Source organism: Dreissena polymorpha, chromosome 4 (assembly GCF_020536995.1).
Source record: "Dreissena polymorpha isolate Duluth1 chromosome 4, UMN_Dpol_1.0, whole genome shotgun sequence".
In the NCBI taxonomy this organism is placed as follows: Eukaryota; Metazoa; Mollusca; class Bivalvia; order Myida; family Dreissenidae; genus Dreissena; species Dreissena polymorpha.
In genome coordinates, this window is record NC_068358.1 from 4,987,201 (window position 1) to 5,010,373 (window position 23,173).

The following is a 23,173-nucleotide window of genomic DNA, read 5'->3' on the forward strand; positions in this document are numbered from 1 at the left end:
TCTACCATTGAACTCTTAACTTAAAGGCTCTATAAAGGTGACGATCCGTAATTATTTACCGATTTTTAAATATTTTTTTTCCATATTTCATTTATAAAGGTTATCAAAAAATAATATATATATGCTATTGAACATTACCGTAAAAATATGAGCAATACAACTTGTTTTGAGCTCAAAATACAGTGTCCTCCAAGTCAATCATGTTTACAAACAATCATTTTATTTACATCGCTGTTTACTCAGGAAAGTAAAAGTGACTCAGGTCACTAAAAATATATCATTGATTTTCAACGTTTTCCGGTATCACTCACAAAGTAGATCTCTTCTAAATTATGGTTAAGACGTTTGTAGTGATGTAATAAGTTACTTTCTGCAGGTAAAAAGTTGTTTAAAGTGGATTTAAAATTGAATGTTCTTTCGGCTATTTTTAGCATACGTCACCGCTTTGGGGCTACACATCACGTTAGTTGCAAAGTCTTCCAATTATGAAACGGGTATATCTTCCATAATTCTTGACAGCGTTGCACTTAAACTGTGTTATTAGCATTTCTTATGCAAGAGTAACTGAAATCTGGCAGAAATTATACCAGTTTATATGCATAATAATTGGATTTGTCACCTGTATAGGGCCTTTAATACTAGTCAAGAATAAATAAAAAAACTTTAAATATTATCATTTTTTTTGTTTGCAAATATTTATCTAAAACTTCAGGTACATTATTGAAATACAGACCTCTAGGTATGATACGCTGATGAGGAAATCTTTCCCCGACTGTTTGCTGGCAAGCTCAAACACACTGCGACAGAACTGATAAAGAAACAATCCACACACTTATCAATTGGATAATTAGTTAACTGCAAGATTGATGTCAAGAACATAGTAAGACGTTTTAAAGAAAAGCAAAGAATCATAAGAGGCTTAAAGGGACTTGTTCAAACATTTTTTTCATATTAAAAATGTAATTCAATATGTTTACTAACAAATCCTCAATATTTTAAGTAGTTTTAAGTAAAAAAAATAGTATGTAAAAAAAAAGAAAAAAAAATCCCTTCTCCAGTATTCAAACGCAGGCCCTCTGGAAGCAAACGCAATCATATTTGTCAACGAAATTATGATTACTAAGATAAAACTACACACATATCTTTGAAATTTGCGAGGAAAGGTATACAAATGCTTCCTTAATTTACAGGTTTTGAATGATGAACATTAATGAACAAATATTTTGAACATTCTTTTTAGTCATGAGTGTTTTTATGCTTGTTCAAATATAATGCAAGCATTTTTTTATCTACAACAATTTTTTTTTAAAATTGTCACCTTGCTGAACTGTGAAAAAGTCCCTTTAACTAACAAGAGCACTGCATAACGGTGCCATGCTCGGCTGCGAAAGCTTGTCAGATTTTTATTTTTTTTAGAGGTCACAGTGACCTTGACCTTTGACCTAGTGACCCAAAATGGGTTTGGCGTGTAGACCTCATCAAGGTGCATCTACATATGAAGTTTCAAAGTTGTAGGTTGAAGCACTGTGATGTTAGAGGCAAAGTTAAAGTTTTATATTAGAGGTCACAGTGACCTTGACCTTTGACCTATTGACCCAAAAATGGGTGTGGCGTGTAGAACTCATCAAGGTGCATGTACATATTAAGTTTCAAAGTTGTAGGTGGAAGCAATATTATGTTAGAGGCAAAGTTAAAGTTTAATATTAGAGGTCACAGTGATCTTGACCTTTGACCTATTGACCCAAAAATGGGAGTGGCGTGTAGAACTCATCAAGGTGCATGTACATATGAAGTTTCAAAGTTGTAGGTGGAAGCACTGTAATTAGAGGTAAATTTAAAGTTTTATATTAGAGGTCACAGTGACCTTGACCTTTGACCCAAAAATGGGTTTGGCATGTAGAACTCATCAAGGTGCATGTTCATATGAAGTTTCAAAGTTGTAGGTGAAAGCACTAGGATGTTAGAGGCAAAGTTAAAGTTTTATATTAGAGGTCACAGTGACCTTAACCTTTGACCTAGTGACCCAAAAATGGGTGTGGCATGTAGGACTCATCAAGGTGCATGTACATATGAAGTTTCAAAGTTGTAGGTGGAAGCACTTTAATTTTAGAGCCAATGTTAAGGTTTTAGCACGACGCCCGGATGGCGGGCGGACGTCGGACGTTGAAGGGGCTATGACAATACCTTGGAGTTTTCTCCGAAAACAGCGAAGCTAAAAATAATCTTTCATTGAAAATTTAAATATTGTTATATGGATTTCATATATATTTTGGCATATTTGTTATTATTTTAGTACTATTTTATTATCACGGCTAAGGAAAAATTATTTAATACAGCGGCAATTTACAATTAGACAACATAATCATAATGTGGAGACAAAGCAGAAAATAAAGTGTTTAAATTATGATCCTATTTTGTTTTCTGTAATCTTTGCCATAATATTGAATTTTAGTCACTATTTTCTAGTGGTAATGTTTGCTCATACCTGTGGGGTGATACCGGGGTCGTCTTCTGTGCCTGCCATTAACATGGTCTTTCCTGAACCTGCCTGAAAAAAACATCTTTCTCAGCTGTTCATAACAGTTAACACAGACATCTGCCTTAATTATCTTCCCAAATATTGATAATATTCATAATATTGTTTTAAAAATTCATAATTAAATGTACAATTGAAAAAAAATAAGCAAAAAAGTAAAACCATGGCAACACTTTTCACCATTAAAATCAGTGTCAAAGGTGTACAAAAAGCAACAAACAGTAAATCAAACCAAAATATTTGCATACTCTGATAGGATGTTCATATTTATGGGGATGATCAAATACATCCCATACATTTTTTACAAATGCCCTTAGAACCTACCCCTCCACAAGCTATGATGGTAACATTGTATCCTTCCAGTGCCCGCTGGGCCAGTGCTTCACAACGCTCTTTGTATATCTGATTCTGAATTTAACATATGCAAGAAATATATATGGATGAGTATGACTATCAGAGCTTTTTTTTCTTGATTTGAGGACAGTGCATGACCTTCATTATTGGGGAAAATTAAACCATTTTAAAGAAATTCTCTTTGGGGAAGGGGTCTTTATAAGGCCCTTGCTAAAGAAGGAAAAAAAGCCCTGTCTATACATTAAAAATCCACTGTTGTTTATTGAATGATAACCAATGACAAATAGAAATTATTTCTTAAATACATAATGGTATAGAAATGCAATTCTTTCATATCGTTACGTAAGTTAAAATGCACTAGACACAGTATTATGAGGTGACATTTCAGTGACCGGATCATGCAATTGGGAAGCTAAATTATGTGAAAGTTAATAACATAACTTCAGCCGCAAGTTGTGCTACTTACATTGCCATTCTGAGCAGCATAAGCAGCATCCAGTCCAAAACTTTGCTCCTGAAGAAATAAAGAAATCAAACAATGTCAAGTCCATGTACATAACCATGTCGTAGTATAATCAAATTGTCTCAATTACAATCAAATGTAAATAAAACTATATTTGTTTTTTCACCATTTTGGGAATAGGGCAAGGGAACTTTGTATAGTGAAAAAATCAAATTGTCTTGACTGACATAGGGAAATAAGTGGGCATGTTTGCTTACAACTGCTTAAAATTTTTAAATCAAAGTGTTTTTATTAACATCATATATGCTAAGATTCAACTGAAAGGGCTGAGTAGGGATATGAACTGAATGTTTTTATTTATTTTTTTAGTCATAAGGGAAAAATATTTACTTTTTGAGATAAGGAATATGAAATTTTGGCCCACAATTTTACCAAAAAGCACTGATATTGATTGATTTATTTCTAAAAACAACATTCCTAATATAACCAGGAAATTTTAAGAGTTGAAGCAGTCATAATTAAGTAAGCTTCTGTACACCAAAGCCAGTTTAAAAAAAAGCTTAATAGTTAATATAAATTTTGGGCAATTAAAAAGTTGAAAACCCTACAAATCTGTAAGTTGGACTTTGTTTAGGTTTGTTTGTGTTCTCAGAGGCTGGATTAACCAACTCCTTTAATTAGCTGTTGTAATTACTATACTAAGCACTGCGTTTTTTTGTATAGTTAACTGCTTGATAATTACTTGAAGTTCTTATTAAGTGACACCTAACGACCTATTATTTAAAGTAAATTAATCTTCATTTCAACTGATAACCCTTATTTTGATTCAGCAATTTAACTTACTCAACAGCAAGTTTAAAAAGAATCTAAATAAAATACCTTTCCTGCAAGGACAACAATTTTATCACCAGAGGCTGAGGCTGCAGGCTTCAAGCCTTTCTTGGTCTCCTCTGAACTCAAGGGACGACATCGCCCTATCACCTTGATAGCAACTGATTCCGGCTGAAACAATGAGAAATTGAGTAATGATGAGAACCCAAAGACACAAACAAAAATCTTCAAATCATCTTTACTCCGGAAAATACTCTTCACTAGTCAAGACAGCCATAGGCGATACCAATTGTGGTGGTCTCAAAATTGGTATTGACTTAAACCTAAGACCATTTAAGTCAATGATAAATGTAATAAAAAAAATTTCATACAGGAAGTGTTAAATATTATTGCCACAATACTTACCATCATAGCTGTATTACCTGGTGGTGGCCTACGTGTAAATTAGTGTTAGTTTACAAATACATAGACAGTTAAAATTAATAACTCTTAATATTTGATGGAAGTAAAAAAAAAATCTTATTAAACAGAGCTCCAGATAAGGTTTTATGAAATTCTTAACATTACTACCAGATTTTCAAAAATAATTCTTAACTCTGAAATTTTATTCTTAACGTTACTACTAAGTTTTGGAAAATAATTCTTAACTTTTCTAAATGACCTAAAAATAAATAATAATGGTTATTTTCATGCAAAAAAATCAAAATAAACATACTAGCAACTTAATTTAAACGAGTTCAACAGTGTCTATTCAGTATTATACAATTTTATTTTTCAAATACCTTCATATGCCAAAACTGTGCTTAGATTGCATGCCTTCAATGAATTTTTACATATTTCACAATTAAAACGGGTCTCCCCTTCAATCTTTTCCACTCGTTCAATGTTTTTTTGTTTAAGTTTGGACCCTTCATGTTGCATTTTTTAGCTTTTCCGACTGTTTCGGCAACTGAACATACACCATCGTATAAGATCTTTTCTATAATGTCTTTCTTAACATTCAACTTCGGCTCACTTTGCGTACAATATATTAAAAGCGTGTTTTTGCACGCTTTGCAGTTTTTTAAGACGCTCTCTGGGCGCCGCCATTGTTTTTTGACAGATAGACTGTACACGCCGCTTTTATTGGAAAAAATGCACTTTGTTCAACAAACCCGATAACCATTTTATATAAGCACCGAAAAGATCTTTAATACGCGAAAAGAGCTCAATAACAAGGATCAAAATTGTCACAAAACCAGGTTTTCATTGTGAAAAAAAAATCTGATAAAGGGAGAAAACTCAAACTGAACTTTTGAAATGAACAAACAAAATTAACCCCCTTTGTAAGTTTGTTTTTAAAAAAATCTATTTTTAGTCGTGGCGACCTTGACATTGGAGATATTGACATGATTCTTTCGTGCGACACACCGTCCCATGATGGTGAACAAATGTGCCAAATGATTTTAAAATCTCACAATGAATGACATAGTTATGGCCAGGACAAGCTCATTTATGGCCATTTTTGACCTTTGAACTCAAAGTGTGACCTTGACCTTGGAGATATCGACGTAATTATTTCGCGCGACACACCGTCCAATGATGGTGAACAAATGAGCCAAATGATTTTAAAATCTGACAATGAACGACATAGTTATGGCCCGGACAAGCTTGTTCCGCCCGCCAGCCAGCCAGCCAGCCAGCCGGCATTCGCCAATCTAATAACCAGTTTTTTCCTTCGGAAAACCTGGTTAAAAATCGATACGAACCGATGTAAAAGTAATATTTGTAACTTGATTTTGTAATTCTTAATGGTGCGACAAGATTTTAAAATAAATACGTAACAGACTTGAAAATAATTCGTAATTACGAAAAAAACGACCCTTATCTGGAGCACTGTTAAAACTGCATATTTACACTCAATTTAAGTTTAAGATTCAAATAATATATTAAGTAATTATTGATTTATTTTAATGATGGTGGCATGCTTGTTATTGCTACCATAAAAACCTTTAATAACAAGGCTGTAGAATCAGTAACTATCTCGTCGATGGAAAAGTGACACATGCTTTTTCTTGAAATGTCGACAATAGCTCCCTCCCCCCCCCCCCCCCCCCCCCCCCCGACACATACTCAATACAATTGAAAAATAAGGAAATATTTGTTTTATCGTCATTCCAACTCTTCGAATTCGCGAACTAAATATGCGATATGACATTCTTTTTTCGTGTGAACCAAAACACGCTCATGCGCCTTATGGTAGACCATATTAACCAACAATATATAATATCATACCATTTCGTAGATCACTTTGCCAAGGTATCCGTGTAAATACTCGTAAGTTGATGACGTTTTTCACATTTTATTTCCCGATCTTTGAACGTAATTATAAAATTAATCGAATATTATGTAAGACACATTTGTACCTTAAATAAATTTAACGATTAAGTTCTTCTCTTAAATAATCCATAACATTAACATGTATGCTTCATATTTTACATTGCGGGATAAAATTTAGTATACCTATATTGTATTAGAATTATGTTATATGTCATATCAGTCATATCATATGACCCATCCTCTTAGCCTTACCTTGGCCAAACCGGTCAATGAAACGTTCGACGAAATCAAACATTCCTAATAATGGCGTCAAAATTAAAGCCTTGCAAGTTTGCCGAGAAATGTTATCGTAAAAATCCAGATCATTTAAAGGAGTACAGCCATCCAAAACGCAAAGGAGAAGAGGTTAAATCTCGTCTATCATTTGACAAAGTATTAAGTAATGACATATAAAGATAACACAATTGTTGTGTTAACATACAGTGCAATAGTATTCGGATATCTTTATCCAAATAGGCTATATCTATTGAAATTTTCAAACAAATAATCAATCTTGTATTTTCAAACTTATTTTCATATCTGTGTAGATCTAACAAAATTTTACACAGTTTAATAACTGTATAGGTATGTAACTTGCCTTTCCCAGGCCTTTTTACCACCCAAATCCTGGGGTATGGTAGGTTCTTAGTGAGTCATAGGTACTTTTTGAGTCGTGGTTATGGACATCACGTGAAATCATTTGATAAAACATTCCCAAATGATGCAGTTGTTACGGGAAAAAGTTGTGACCAAGTCACCATAGTTTTGCAGATCAAAATGCGACAAAAACAATTAAATATTTTATCTATCTATCTATATAGTAGTGCTGCACCGAATCCAAAATTTCAATCGGATCCGAATTCAAATCCAAAGGCTCAAATATTGAATATTGGTTCGAATCCTAATTTAAAAGTAAAAATTCGCAAAATAAATTATAATTTATATTGTTATAACCAAAATTATGTTTTGAAACACCAGAACGTATACATGTCTTATGAGAAAAGTAATTAACTTTTATTATTATTATAAACTTTACAGCTACTAATATTTATACTACTTTAGCAGCATTGGTAGATGCAGCTGCAGCCGCAAGCCCGCAACAGCAGTAGTGGAAGCAGAAATAACGACATCAAAAACAAAAACAAATACTAAGTAGATGACAAAATTGACTTACGTTGTTCGAAAAAAAAAATACCCGTGTCCAGATTCCGCAAATTTCTCATAATCGCACATACCCGAAATAGTGTAAGCATTTTAATGACAAACATTAATAATAATGTCTCATATTTAACACATCTATGTCAGTCAGATATAATATGAATAACGCTGTATTTTATTTTAAGAAGCAAAAAACGCATCACACGCAATCTGCATTAAGTATCAATAAAATACTTCGTAACGACCACTTATAAGCCAGAATAAGTATGCTGATAAAACCCGAAATGCTTCCACACCAAGGATTTTAATTGTTTATGTGCATCGCGATTTTTCTTCTGCGCCATTTTGCACCATCGAAAACGAAAGTAGACTGTGTAGTACCATGTTTTTGTCAAAAAAGTGGCGATAATTGTGACAAACTACATACCAGTCAGCCCTTTAAAAAGAAAGAAACACTTTAACGAAACGTATTAGGGCAAAAGAAACAATTAACGCAAACGAAAGGTTAAACTCAAATAAGATCCGGATTTGAAACCGATTTTACCAATCACGGTTAGATCCGCGAATCCTCGTTTGGATCAGCGAATCTCGGATATTTTGGATATTTGGTGCAGCCCTACTATATAGCATGTCTTTCCGTGGTATCGGCCCTCTTAATGAATACATACCAATTTAGGAAGTGAACAAATACAAAAACACGCATGTTTTATATGTCAATATATAGTTTAATGTGTATTCTTGGGCATAACAATGAAAACTGCATTTAAATCGATCATGTTTTGACAAAATACTGGTTAGACTCAGCTCCCTTTAGTAATCTGTTTCATCTACACCTTGTCTCATAGTATGGTCACTTCTGATTGATTATTAAGATTTGTTACTATGTGCACGTGCTTGTTCTAAAAATAGTCATTTAATGGAAAACCGAAACTCTTGCTCATTTTGTTTTTAAAATACTTTTAAACTTTATTGAAAGATAAGCGGCACATAACACATTTGATAAAGCAATTATTAATCCATGAACAAAATACTTACTTGTGAGTTACGTAATTTAAAAATCATAGCATCACCCTGGAATAAACATGACCTACATTCCAATGAATACCGGAAATCATGAGATTGATCGTTGTAATAGTCATGGATAACCATCAAATAAATTACAACTTCCAAAAATTGAAAAACATTAACTTTCCAGCACTTCTTGAAGGTTTTTTGGTTAGGGGACGATACTATGAGGAGGGCCGATACGATGAAAGTAAGGGATATACTGCCAAGCGCCCTTTAGAGCACTATAGGAAGAGGGACATTATCGCGTCCATTTCTTAGGAAGAACCAGTACTTGGTGTCTATGGAGGAAATAATGAGAACGCTCCCAGAGTAGGGAGCGAACCTACAAACTCTCGATTGCTAGGCGAACACCTCATCCACTACACCACCGCGATCTACAAATATAGTAAAATATTAAATATCTCCTCTTTTATACATTGTTCATTTAGTGTTCCTAAGTGACAAAAAATCGAAAAATAGGTTATTGATGAGAATTTTCCATACTACATCTTCTTTGACATTTTTCACTAGAAATTAACCTCATCTACAATGTTATTTATAGTATGCAAATCTTGAAATTGGAATAGCCAATCAGAATACAGGAAACCATTTTCAAGATAGCGGTTTGTCACTATCAATTAGGGCTGTAACGAATACACTAGGTGACGAATACGATACATATCACGAATACAGGGTGGCGAATACTAATATTTATTCGCGAATATGAATTTCAATGAACAAAAGTAATACTGACAACTTGACATGACATTATATACCGGTAGTATGAAACTATGAGTATTTGTCAAAATTTTGATTAATTGAGTATCATTGCAAACTGAAAATATGAAATATAACACTTTGTGAAATCACTAAATACTGACTAGAACTGCTTAATCTTTTAACACAGTTTTGAAAACATGACTAGAGTACCAATAAAATCCTTGAGTAGAACAATTAAGAGTCAACAGTTGACACATTAATGACAGTACCCATTCACATTTTTTTAATGAGCATATGTCAGATAGGTGATGTAGATGATATTTCAATGTCACCTATCTGACATATGCTCATTTGATATATTGAATAAAAACAGTGTGACAATAGAAAAAGTATTGAACAAGATATAGTTTTAATTACCCCATAAATACTGACCACAACTTAAATATTCAACCGGTGCCCGCCATTTTTGTTGATAATCTCACTGTGTAACATAGTGGGTGGGATAAAAATGATGAAAAACGCCGGAATAAAGAGAAGAACATTTAAATATAAGGGTTAATTGTATGAACCTTCATTTGTAAGGTAAGATGAGATGATTAAACTTTCAAACTGGAAATCACGTTGATTGTATTTGTAAAATATTTGGTTCGGGAGGTGGCGAATAACGAATATGATTCGTCCACAGCCGTATTCGAGTAATTGGAATATTCGAATGTATCGTTACAGCCCTACTATCAATGTAATTGATTATTTATTATTATTATTACAGACAATAAGTATTGGGGAAAAAAAGCAACAAATATAAAGACCAAAGTTTACTAATTATGTTTATAATGATGGTGCTCTCCATGATTATTAATGTTAACAACTAGCCAGTCTCTTTTTTGTGTCGAAAGCAACCACTCAAATGATTAAAGCAATCATAACTTAGTGTTACATGCTTACAGCTACAGCTCCTTTGATTCTAACTTAGTTACAGTTTTCATCATTAATTGTTAATGTATGCCATGCAAAATAGAGCGCAAAATTTTAAATGCAGGGGTTTTTCTGCTATGTAAAAAAAGGCCGTAAAACGGATCTGATCCCAAAACAAACGGACCCGATCCCAAACCGAAAATAGAAAAAAAGCCCAATTAAAAAAAAAAGAGTTGTTTTTTTTTAGAAAGAAGTGTCTGATGACTTATGATAATAAGACTGTATATCTCAATTTTATTTTTTAAACAACCTACCAGGGCTCAACATTAACTTTTGAAGCCACTTGTCGGGTCAGTCATGAAGACCGAAATTTCACTTGTCCTGACCAAAAAGCAACTTGTCCTGACCATTATATCTTATTCTGCTCAGTTCTTTGCAAAAAAATGAAATAATACAAAATGCTCAAATTATAAAGACTTTAATCTACAAAATGCATGTTAACATAAATGTAGGCAATTTCAATACAAAAAGAAATTACTAGAACTGACTAGAATAACAAGAAAACTCAAGATTATTGATTTTTAAACATTATACAAAGCCATAATACCTGACAAAAACTTGTGTTTTGCCACCATAAAGCAGAAAATGTTCAAAGTGATGTATATGTACAGTACTGAACTGATATTTTAAACAACATTAACACATACATAAAGAGGACGTCACTACGTTAATTGTCTTTAAGATCGGTGTTTACCGGTGTTGTAAAATGCATATTCTTTATAAGGGAGAATATTCTTGTTATCTTGGCAAAGTAAAATGTTAAAGTTTGCTTTCCTGGGCCCGTATTCACCAACAGATTCTTAGACTTAAGAATAAAGAATAGACTTAGAACCAAGAAAAAGTTGTTCAGTGTTTGAATATACACAGGCCTCCACTGGTGATTATGTCATTAACACAATGTTCTATATGAAGAATAATATAGATAGAAATATTTACTGCAGTTTGACTCAAACTTAAAGAAATTATTGAATATTTTAATTTAAAGAATTTTCTTTATTCTTAGACTTTAGTCTTAGAATTGTTTGGTGAATATGGGCCCTGGTGAACAGTACGGTGTAGTATCGCATGGAATATCACGCGCTTTGTCGTTTAAACGCAAACAAAATATAATCAAATAAGTTTTGTGGTAACTCCACAGAAATAACGGATTTAAAGGCATTTTTTGTAAGTAATTAAATTATAACGACCACTTGTCCTGTCGGACTAGCAAATTCTTTTTTTCCTTGTCCGGACTAACAATTTGGTTGTCCCGGACAGTCAGACTACCGTTAATGTTGAGCCCTGCCTACAAAATTATAAATATATATAACCATAATTTATATGATTTGTATCCAAAGCGGCCAGGAAAAGACCTGTTTGTCATTATTTGTTGATTAAAAAATCCCAATATGGTCGATAAATTTTCCCAAATTATTTGTAAAGAGCAAAAAACAAGTTGTACACAATTGAACAGACACAGAAACTTTAGTATATGTATATTTTAAGGAGTCAAAGTGAACAAGATCTGCCCTGTACAATGAAACAAAAATTTGGAGGTTACCCCTCCTTAGATCCACCTCTTTCTGGGAAGGCCCTGTTAATGATCGTAAAGGAATTATCTTTGCCTGTAACCAATTTTATCCAAATGATGGCCCTTTGTCTGTTTTCCTAAACAGAATATTTAAGCTTCTTAATTACCTATGTGTAATAAACCCTTCTTTAACTGCTCGCCAGATTTTGCTGAAAATTTAATGTGTAGATGTAATGATCTTAAAGGAATGGATTTTTTGCTGTGGCCAGTTTCTGCAGATTTATGGCAATTTGTCTGTTTTCAACTATAGAATATATAAGCCCCACATTTTTGTATATTTATTTCTCTTTAACTGTTTGCCATATTTACATCAATGTTTCACAGCTGAATGATTTTCATGTGTGAATGAATTGAATTGAGATGAATTTTTACTAAAACCAGCTATTGCTGATTTGTAATCCTTGTCAGTTTTACATTTAGTTTAAACATTTACAGTTGTCTCCTGCTTTACCTTTATTGTGTAGATGATTATAACAAACAGAATTTTAACTACAACCAGTTTTAGCAGAACTATTGCTGTATGTCTTTTTACCACTGTAGAATATATACCAGGGATGTGATTGTGTCTATATTGGTGTTCTAGGGGCATCAGTATCTGTGACACATTTCTTGTTTATTTTGCAGGATGACAAACATGAAAAACCACCTAAGAAACTGAAGACAGTTGAAAGTAAAAAGGCAAATACGATTGATGCATTATTTGCAAAGAACGTAAAAAAAGAAGCTACAGTAGAAGAAAAACCAGTCACAAACACAACAGAAGAATCAGAATCAACATCAGAAAGTTTCTCAGCAACAGATAAACCTTGTTCTCCAGGTGATGGTACTAGCCACTTAATATCATCTGATTCTGTTTGTCACCCAACTGAATCACTCTAAAGTGAATAACTATCGTCTGGTTAGGTTATTACAACACATGTGCATTACATTGCAAAAATCTATTAGGCGTAAGGTTTGTACACCGTTTTTGTCTGTCTGTTTGGGGTTCTGTCCGTTTCATGCCCATTGTTAAGTAGCTTTGTCTTTGTCATTAATTTACAGTAAATTGCCAAGAACACTTCAGTTACTTAAACTTTATTGAGACTTAGCTTTATGTATTTTTAAGTTAACTAGGTTAGCCAGACAATCACTTTAGTTTTGATCATATATGGACTGTTTCATTAGTGTTGTATGAGATCTCTTGTTGTCTTTCAGAAAGTGGGAAGTCTCCACAAGGAAAAGACGAAGAAGACGAGGCAACAGTAGAATCACCATGTGATGTTAAAGAGAACATTAAACAAAAGTTCCTTTTTGAGATGCCTGAAGATTTCTATCAGTTTTGGGAATTCTGCAAGGCTGAAAATCCTGCCAAGCCAACAGGTTTATTGCAGTAGTGCTAATTGGTTCATTACGTAAATCTTAGGAAATGTGTGCGTTACATGCTTAAGGTAGCGCTAGGTATCAAATAAAAATGGAGATGACTTGACATTCAGAGAGTGAAATACGTTTAATAGGCCCTTTAACCAGTATGATATTATCCTCTGCAAAAGGCTGAGGGATATAGTTTTAGCATTGTCAGTCTGTCTGTCTGTTGCAAACTTTTTAGGACTATATCTAAGATATGATATAAAATTTCAACTTGAAACTTCATGTGTGTATACATGTCAATAAGGAGAAGAGCCCTTCAAAAGAACCATAACCTTAAACTTTCTTAAATAAGAGTTATTTCCCTGTAATGTTAATTGTTTTTACATGATGTCACTTTTCAGGGCTATATTTCAGATATGATACTAGATTTCAACACGAAACTTCAATGGTGTATAGATATCATTTAGGAGAAGTTCCCCTTCACAAGAACCATAACCCTACATTTTTTTTAAAGAGTAATTGCCCTTTGTTGTTTTTGTATTATGTTACTTTTAATGGCTCTATGTACTTACTATACAAGATTTCAACATAAAACTTCATTGGTGTTTAGATTCTACCATACATCAAGGAATTCGCACCAATCCATTTACAAACTTTATTTTGCAGGGGATATCAATTCAATGAATTTGTTTGTTTTATAGATGCTCACAGTGACAAAGTTTATCGTACAAATAAAAAAAAGCCCATAGTACCAATAATAAATGAAAGTTATGATAGCTTAGTTAGGTTTTTCATTTCCTATGATTCATATAAAAGTTGAGATTTGGGGGGGGGGGGGGGTAAAGTGATAACTGATTACAAAAATGTTCTTCAGTTTTAACAAAAGTCATCATCGATAAACAATAAAAGGATAATTCACACTGCAAGTTAGCTGTGTGTAACTCTGACAGTGACGTTATTTGTTAATATTTTGCATGCTGTATCCTTTTAAGAACATAAACCTGATTCATACTATCACATTTTACAGACCAAAACCAGTCAGGTAAAGAAAGTTGACCATAAACATCCTGTGATGTACAATATTGTAAATTATGTTTTGTCTTCGATAGGATAAGAATTGTGGTTGTTCTTTATTGTAAACTACAGATGCTTTGAAGAAAGACACTGGCTTGCAGTTGGTTGGACCCTATGACATTCTGGCAGGGAACCATACAGGTGTGGACAGGAACCGGCATGGAAGGCGCCCCAACTTCCTGCTCCACTGGCGCTACTACTATGATCCTCCTGAGTTCCAGACAGTACTGAAGGGGGATGATAAGACACAGTTCCACTTAGGCTACTTCAGGTAAGGCTACTTCAGGTAAGGCTACTTCAGGTAAGGCTACTTCAGGTAAGGCTACTTCAGGTAAGGCTACTTCAGGTAAGGCTACTTCAGGTAAGGCTACTTCAGGTAAGGCTACTTCAGGTAAGGCTACTTCAGGTATGGCTACTTCAGGTAAGGCTACTTCAGGTAAGGCTACTTCAGGTATGGCTACTTCAGGTAAGGCTACTTCAGGTAAGGCTACTTCAGGTAAGGCTACTTCAGGTATGGCTACTTCAGGTACAATTGGATATTTTTGCTGGAAAAATTAAACAGTTACCAAAAAATTGATCACTGCTAAGTTATTTTTGACAAAATGAGATGCTTTACTATGACAGTCTTTATTTGTTTGACAAAAATGTTAGCAATAAATCACTCTTTGAATGGCTAATAATTTAGTTTGATTGCTAGCTGGCAATTATTCAGTTGTGTTGCTGGTTTGAGTTACTTGTGGTAAATAATGTTTTGGTGAATTTATAGATGTTTGTATTATATAGCGTAATAACTCTTAAGTTTTCGGACATTAAAAAAAATATTTTTTGTTTTCGTGTCCGAAAATTTAGATACGAAAAATATTCAAAAATTACAAGTGTCTGAAAATTTAGAGACAAAAATTAAGGTGTCTGAAAATTATAATTATATTGAAATAAATGCAATAAATCAATGTACAATAATTATCTTGTGATTAACTCTTCTTTTTCTGCTTAAAAAAATAAATACAACTTCATAGCTTTGCTAACCTAAAATGATATAGAACAAAAACTTAAAAACAGTGAACATTCTGCTTCTTTAATAGGACGACACTGTTTCAAATGCTGTTGGGTGAATAAATTACTTTCTACCGATATACATGGTTATTTACCCAATTACGTGTAATGGTCCATTACCCTCAGGCATGAATCTGCAAGGTGTTATTACCTTAATCCCATTGTAAAAATCCATGATCGAAATGTCACAAGACACAAAACAGGGCCAAAGTCTGTAGAAAAGAGTGATAACATATACTGTCTGAAAATTAAGAGACATCAATTATGGACGAAAACCCGTATGTCAGAAAATTTAGAGTCAAGAAATTTTTTTTTTTTTGCTAAAAAAAGCTGGTGTCCGAAAACTTAGTGTCTTAAACTTAGAGTAATTACGGTAGGTGCTATATGATATATTTTTACATTGTTGAAGAGATGACCCCTGTGAAATGCCAGCGTTTGTGGCCGCCAACTCAGCTGCTGTCGACTGCATCATCACTCCAAAGGGAGATAATATTTTTGCTGCAGTGAGGTAATTATTGGAGTCTATACAAGTATGTTGGTAGTATAAAAAAAAAAAAGGGAGTTGATTTGATTGTCATGTTTCCAATGAAAAATAAAGTAACATGATACTTTCAAGAATGTTTAAGCCACATAAATACTCAAAATCAAAGAATTTTCATAAAATATTTCGTAAAATTCACTTAAAAATAAAACGACCATTTTGTATCTTGTCAAATATGTTACCAGATCACATCTAGTGTTGAAATTTTCGCTATTGCTATAAGGAACACAGACTTTTTATGGGTAAACTTTTACGAAATATTGTACAAAATATTCGTTGATTTTGAGTTTTTATGTGTTTAAAATTGCCCACGGCTATAACTCTACTTTGACATGATGTTGAAAAAAAAACATGTTCCTGTTCCTCTAAATCATTGGAAAGCATTAAAGTAAATTATGAATTTTCTTTTCTTTGTTGATAGCATGATGATCAAGTTTCATGTCCAAGTACAATTATAAAAAACAACATCTTATTAGTTGACTTTTCTATTGCATAGCAAAATCTATTGTATGGTTGCTTAATATTCTATGGGCCGTTTTTAAATTTATGTTAAGATATTCATTCTTTTAAGTTGTCAGAAAATTGGCATAATCCATGTGCATCAAGTGTTGCTGTTTTACCCTTGCCGTGTAGTTAGCACAGGCTAATCTAGGATGCCCTTTTTCAACTAAATTAGCTGCAGAGTTACATGTAGCTAGAGTAAGTTATCCTCAATCCGAACTTTTCCTTTTTTAAATTTTACAATTTACATGCAGTTAATATGAACAGTAAGTACATGGTGCCCACACATTATCACTTCAGGTGATTTTAATATGTATATTCAATAGGAATTCCCCTGTTTCTATTGGACATCTATTGGGAATTCCCCTGTTTCTATTGGACATCTATTGGGAATTCCCCTGTTTCTATTGGACATCTATTTAATCAAATCTTAGCCTTAACCCTTTGCATGCTGGGAAATTTGTTATCTGCTAAAATGTCGTCTGCTGAATTTCTAAAATTAGCATTTCTTCGATTTTTTTCCAAAGAATACTATCAGAATGCAAACAGTTTGGATCCTGATGAGACGCCACGTTTTGTGGCATCTCATCTGGATCCAAACTGTATGCATAGGCCTTCAAAATTCGGTTCCAGCACTGAAAGAGTTAATATATATGCAAAAATTCATTTGATACTTTAGAAAATGGCAATGGTTAGTGTTCATGATGTTCTTGGGCATATTAAGCTTGATATTTACAAGAATTTACTTTAAAAAATGGAAGTCATTGTACAGGATTTTTAGTTATTGGTAGAGACGGGATAAGATGTAAGTATGTTGTAAAAGATAAGAGTTGTGTTTATATGGATTTTTGGGGGAATTGATTGAGTCAGGATTATATATACAGTACCTAAAATTGGGGAAAGGGTTAAAAAATGTAAAAAAAATTCAGAATAATAATTATTAAATAGGAGCATTTCTGTTTGGCATTTTTCGGAATTAGGGATAGTTGATGGTACATTTGTTCATTCCAGATTTTCTTTTATAATACAATCAAAGATTTAAAATGTTCTTTTATAATACAATCAAATTGTTTAACATTTAAAAGGTTGGCATTAGTATCAATCTAGGTAAGAGTTGTCTCTCTTTGACTAGAAGTGCTCATACCAAACAACATAATAATCGGCTAAAGTGTATTTGGAGCTTCGTCTCTAACTAAATACCTTTAAAGTTGACAAAAACAGACACTTCACACATTTACGTTTAGTCCAGTTTTCCGCATAGACACTATTTCAGGATGTGTTTTTTGAAAAAGCTTAAGTTTACTGCATCTACTTAAGTGCTGTTATAAGCGACAAAGAAAAGTCCACTTTCCACCTTAAGTAGCTTTATAGTCAAATAACTAGATAAAATAATTTATAGTTAACTACATGTAACTAAATTATTTAAAAGCAGGCAATAAAACACTAAACACAGGTGCATTAAGTCCATTTGGCCTCTGACTTGCATTAAATTTTTTAATACATGTATTTGTAACAATTAAAGTTATTTGCATTTACTTCAGTGCTGTTATAAGCGACAAACTGAAGGCCAAGGACACGGACTGTGGACTAGCTTCCCGACTGAAGGACCTTTCTGAGCGGCTGAACAAATGTGCAACAAAGCTCGGTCTGAGTCTCGAGGGGAAGAGCAAAAGAATGAAGGAGCGAGACAAGAAGGTGGTCTGCAAGAGCTTCCACAAGGCAGGCATTGTGGTGCCAGTTGATGAGAACGAGGTGGGATATAGGGAGGTGCCAGAATCACCAGGTTTGTGAAGTTGTGACTTTGTAGGGGGTGGGTGGATAAGGTTAATCAAGTTGAAACTTACAAATTTTAAATTTCTTGCATTGGAAGCCATTGATGTTAAGTCAGTTTTTGTGCTTGAATCAGCACTTAGTATTGATAAGGAGCTTCATAGAAAATCACACACCAGGCATTCCGCAGGGCCTTTTAGTGGCACCCATATGTCTGAATGTTCAATTCAGACATACCCCTTTACCTAAATTTGTAATGACATTGTCTGTGTGTTTGATTTAGCTCAGGAGTAATGTAGGAATTAAAATAGGCCTCATAAAATTATATAACGAGACATGTTTATAGGGAAAATATGGCCCCACATTCCATGTTTGTCTCAAAACTTTGTTTGTATGGCTAAATTTGACTTCAGACACTTGTTCGTGACCTTGAACTTTGAGGTTATGAGAGGGGTGATACACATGTCACTGAATTTTCTCATTTGGTCGTTTGTGGTAACTTTTTAATTGCATGATTTATGACAGTTACATAGGGGACAAGCTGTTTTATTATCATATTTGACCTTTAACCTCAATGTGTGACCTTACCCTCTGAAGAGGGAGACAGGTTTTATACCCTACCCTCTTCTAATGGTGGTCATTAGTGTTAAGTTAATTTAAAATACTTTGTTGAATAACAAAGTGACAGTGTTGGTAAGCTGTTAAGTGGTCAAATTTGACCTTTGAACTCTTTAGTGCCACCGCGACCTTTTAGGTTACCTGTCACATTTATCACATGGCCTATATATATTATTTTAACTGATATATTATGTTTATTAGTTACTTATTTTGTCCTATTATCATTACTTTGAAGCCGATCTAAAGAAAATGTTCAAGAAGATTGCGGACAGCAAAACTGATGATGAGCGTGACAAGAACTACGAAGACCTCCAAGAGCTCATAACTCTGATACAGTTTGCAAATGATGAGTGTGATTATGGAGAGGGCCTCGAGCTGGGGATGGACTTGTTCTGTTTCGGAGGGTCTGTGTTTCATTCAACCATACTGCAGCTATTGCCTCTGGCATATATGTTGCTGAACAGGCCAGAGTTCGGTAAAATCATCGAGGCACATCTTAAAGACAGGAGGAAAGGGGCTGATCTGAGCCAGATTGTGTGACCTTGGTGATGACATGGGGTTCAAACATGCGATCGCTGCTATTGCCTCTGGCATATATGTTGTTGAACAGGCCAGAATTCAGTAAAATCATAGAAGCACATCTTAAGGACAGGAGGAAAGGGGCTGATCAGAGTCAGATTGTGTGACCTTGGTGATGACATGGGGTTCAAACATGCGATCACGGCTTTGTTCCTATGTGTATGTATATAACTATGACAATTTGTAAAGGATTAATATTTTTGATTTATTTGATGTTCCTCATAACACATTCTCCTTTTGTACATGAGATCGCATTAGTGAATAATGATTGTGAATTTTATACACTTCTTTTGTGTTTTTATAACATGAACACATGTTTTAATTTATTAATTTATGAAAAGTTAGTAGTTCATTGTTTCTGTTATGGTGTGTATTTTATTTATGGCTTTTCATTAATATTTCAATTCATCAATTTCTTACTTTTTCAAAATACTGGGAAATATTACTCATGCGTTCTGACTTCTTCTATTGTAACTGAAGCTGCCAGCCAAAATTAGGTGAAAAGTGTTTAACGTTTCATAACTATGTGACAGGTTGGTGAATCAGAACGTTTTGGTAGTATAGACACTTCCTCTTGTTAATAAAGTTTCCCTCAAAGACTCATTAAATTCAAATCTTCAATAATCTTATAACTCTTTACAAAAATCTTGAATCACAATGTCCAGTTAGTATGCACACACCTCTGGGCAGTGATGGTTCCCTAGTTAGTATGCACACACCTCTGGGCAGTGATGGTTCCCTAGTTAGTATGCACACACCTCTGGGCAGTGATGGTTTCCTAGTTAGTATGCACACACCTCTGGGCAGTGATGGTTCCCTAGTTAGTATGCACACACCTCTGGGCAGTGATGGTTCCCTAGTTAGTATGCACACACCTCTGGGCAGTGATGGTTCCCTAGTTAGTATGCACACACCTCTGGGCAGTGATGGTTCCCTAGTTAGTATGCTCACACCTCTGGGCAGTGATGGTTCCCTAGTTAGTATGCACACACCTCTGGGCAGTGATGGTTCCCTCAAAGTGTTGTTGGGTTTCTGAAGGAGGTCGAATAAAGCGTCGATAACTGGTGTTACCGACAACAATATTTGGACAGCATAATAAACTCTGTGAATGTTACTTTTCATTTCTGTTAATCGGCATTTAAATTAAATAAATCAATAAATGAAAGCACAAGTATGCTATTATTTCAAAGTAAAGTCTTGGCTAGAGTTTTTCTTTTACAAAGCAGCGTCAATAATCTGCTTACAAAGTGACGTCATGCACGTGGTCAGTACAGTCCCCACAAACGTTTCTAGGCGCATTTGTTCCACTATCTCAAATAAGATCAGTGTTTATATTAACCCATCGATATATTTTTGCAATTTAACAGGTATGAAACGCAATTAAAACGTGAAGAATGTTTAATACAATATGCAAAATGTAGTCATAGCGATGCTAGGCATTGTCAAAATATTTAATAATTTCCCCAAATATTAATTCTTGTGGTCGCAGCAAGAACGCCAGTCCGGCAGGACGAGGTCATACGCTCCGGGTGCCATATATAACGTGTTAATAATACAGGAGTGTCATGTATCAAAAGAAAACAACTTAAAAAAAAAACTTACGCGAATAAAAATGTTGAAACGGTCGTCTCTCATCTGCGCATACATAGGTAAAGATGTAACAATTATTAAAAAAGATCCACACATTTCCCATATTTAGATTATATCGAGCCAGAACTGTACATATAACATATTTATGTGACAAATGAATTACTGAAAAGCAAAACAGTGAAAATCCTCTACGTCGTGTCTTCTTACTATCAAATTATTTCGGTCCCGTGTTACACGCATGTAATGATAAATCAACACTCGAGGAAGTATGTTTTTGTCGATTAATATACATTTAAACTGAATTTTCTATGATAGCTGCTAGACACGAAGCTTAAGTGAAGTATCGACGATGTCTCTTCTTAGCACAGTCTCTTTTCTCAACACATCCATACGTGCTATAAATAAAACACAAAAACGCATGCCTCGACTATTCAATTATTCAATGTATGCGTTTCATTATATGGTCCATAGGCTACATACCTTATTGATGCACAATTTGTACTGCGTGTTTCTTCGTACTGCGCTTATCAACGACACTGATATGTTTTCGCAGATGAATCACCAATCATTTTCACCGATATAATTGTGATACGATCTCTTCCTACTGTTCTATACGCTAATACCATCACATATAAACTACGATTACAGCCGGTAGACTTTCTAGTATATATTGTGTATCTCATTGTATCTCTTAAGATTGCCTCAAGAATAAAGCAAATAAATTACTTAGCACCAACTATCAGCCAATTATATCGTCACTGAATCGCGATGCCTCATGCATTATCTTGACACCAACAAAGTTGCAGAATGCGTACTTTTTTTAGTAGCGACCATTATCAAACGTTACGGTAGGTACTGCGAGCAAATCGATTTGTTGTCAAAATTTATTTGGGCTATTTTCATCATATTTTGTTATTTTAAGCAATTTGCTCTACGTTTTATATAAGTACGATTATATAAGTTCTCCTACATTTGAGTATAAAAGATATGTTAACAATTGACTGGGGCATCTGAACCACATTATGCGACATATTTTATTCATATTGACTTCTTAACTGCTAAGACACACTTGATGACTATAAAATTATGACACTGTTCGTATGGTACCAACGCATATGCGCCGTAAAGGGCACTAAACATGCGTTGGCATAAAGTGGTACCGTATTGAGATATTTTATTTAACATTATATAACGTGCGCCTTAGATAGTTGTTATGTGGGTCGTCTTGAACCTTTTTATTACTGGCCTTCAACGCAAGTGTCGTGTAATAAGCAAAAATTGGTAATCCTATTTGTTATGACTTTGGCCTTATCAAATAAGCTGATCACTGTTTGAAGCCAACGATCCATAGAAGCCTTGTTTACGTGACTAATGCCGTCACAAGCTGTGTAAACGCTCGAAAATCAATCGAACGGTATGCCCCAACGGATATTGACCGCGAGAGGAAGTATGTGAGTGATTATATTTTACATTATATCGTTCACATGGCTACAAGGGGGGGGGGGGGGGGGGCATGTGTACGGGAGCTTTACGGGTTTAAGTGAGGTAAGTTGGAACTTACTTCCAAGATGGCGTCGTTTTCGTGTTTTTCGTGAAGGAGTTCCGGAATTTTGTTCACCCGGTAATATTTATATTTCTTTTAAATGATTACGCCCTCTCGGCTCTATCGTGTTTGCGCTTCCCTTGTTTTTTTTTTCAAGATCGTAGACGTCGGGATAAAAAAGTTATCGAATGAAAACTGTCCACGCAAGCCCTCCCCCCCCCCCCCCACACACACACACACCTGGGCCAGTACATGTAAATAAAACGCTACATGTACCAGTGTTTTTTATTTAAAAAAAAATTGAAATGAAATGGGTTTTAATAGAAGGCCTCTTACTTTTATTTGTTAATACCTGTCGCATAACCATTACGATTTTTAGATGACAAACATGTCAAATCAAAGAAACGCCTCTTTACTTTTGAATTGTTCCAGTGTCAGTGACATGATCTAACAAGTTCGTTCTAACAAGTACTATCCTCCTAATCCACCCATGCAGTCATTTCATACAGTAGTGATAGTGTAGGTTGCAAATTCCAGCGTTATTT

At 34.3% G+C, this 23,173-nt stretch overlaps 2 protein-coding genes and 1 long non-coding RNA gene across 7 annotated transcripts in view; 1 reads left to right on the top strand and 2 right to left on the bottom strand.

Annotated features, from left to right (window-relative positions):
- The window catches only part of LOC127878030 (chromosome-associated kinesin KIF4-like), a 43,258-nt gene extending 36,753 nt beyond the window's left edge, over window positions 1-6,505 (bottom strand). The window contains exons 1-6 of the mRNA XM_052424421.1: window positions 6,459-6,505; window positions 4,233-4,355; window positions 3,357-3,404; window positions 2,861-2,944; window positions 2,486-2,548; window positions 734-808 (exon numbers count right to left, since the gene is read on the bottom strand). Coding sequence (XP_052280381.1) covers window positions 734-808; window positions 2,486-2,548; window positions 2,861-2,944; window positions 3,357-3,404; window positions 4,233-4,355; window positions 6,459-6,461 — 396 coding nt within the window. The 5' untranslated portion in view covers window positions 6,462-6,505. The remainder of the gene's footprint in view (window positions 1-733; window positions 809-2,485; window positions 2,549-2,860; window positions 2,945-3,356; window positions 3,405-4,232; window positions 4,356-6,458) is intronic.
- Window positions 6,506-6,777: 272 nt separating this feature from the next.
- On the top strand, window positions 6,778-20,094 carry LOC127879069 (histone PARylation factor 1-like). Of its 5 annotated transcripts, none has more exons than XM_052425664.1 (8): window positions 6,807-6,935; window positions 12,637-12,835; window positions 13,207-13,371; window positions 14,506-14,704; window positions 15,896-15,994; window positions 18,070-18,311; window positions 19,152-19,491; window positions 19,639-20,094. In XM_052425664.1, the coding sequence occupies exons 1-7, from the start codon at window positions 6,807-6,809 to the stop codon at window positions 19,454-19,456; spliced, it is 1,338 nt and encodes a 445-aa protein (XP_052281624.1). In that variant the 3' UTR covers window positions 19,457-19,491; window positions 19,639-20,094. The 5 variants fall into 5 exon arrangements, with proteins under 5 accessions (XP_052281626.1, XP_052281624.1, XP_052281623.1 ...); XM_052425663.1 differs by having other exon boundaries at window positions 19,152-19,457; window positions 19,604-20,094; XM_052425666.1 differs by having other exon boundaries at window positions 6,778-6,908; window positions 19,152-20,094.
- A 60-nt stretch (window positions 20,095-20,154) lies between these two features.
- Window positions 20,155-20,508, bottom strand: LOC127879070 (uncharacterized). The gene is made up of 3 exons (XR_008048904.1): window positions 20,449-20,508; window positions 20,293-20,409; window positions 20,155-20,253 (listed from the first exon to the last, which is right to left on the bottom strand). It is a non-coding gene; the product is annotated as an uncharacterized LOC127879070 (long non-coding RNA).
- Window positions 20,509-23,173: the final 2,665 nt, after the last annotated feature.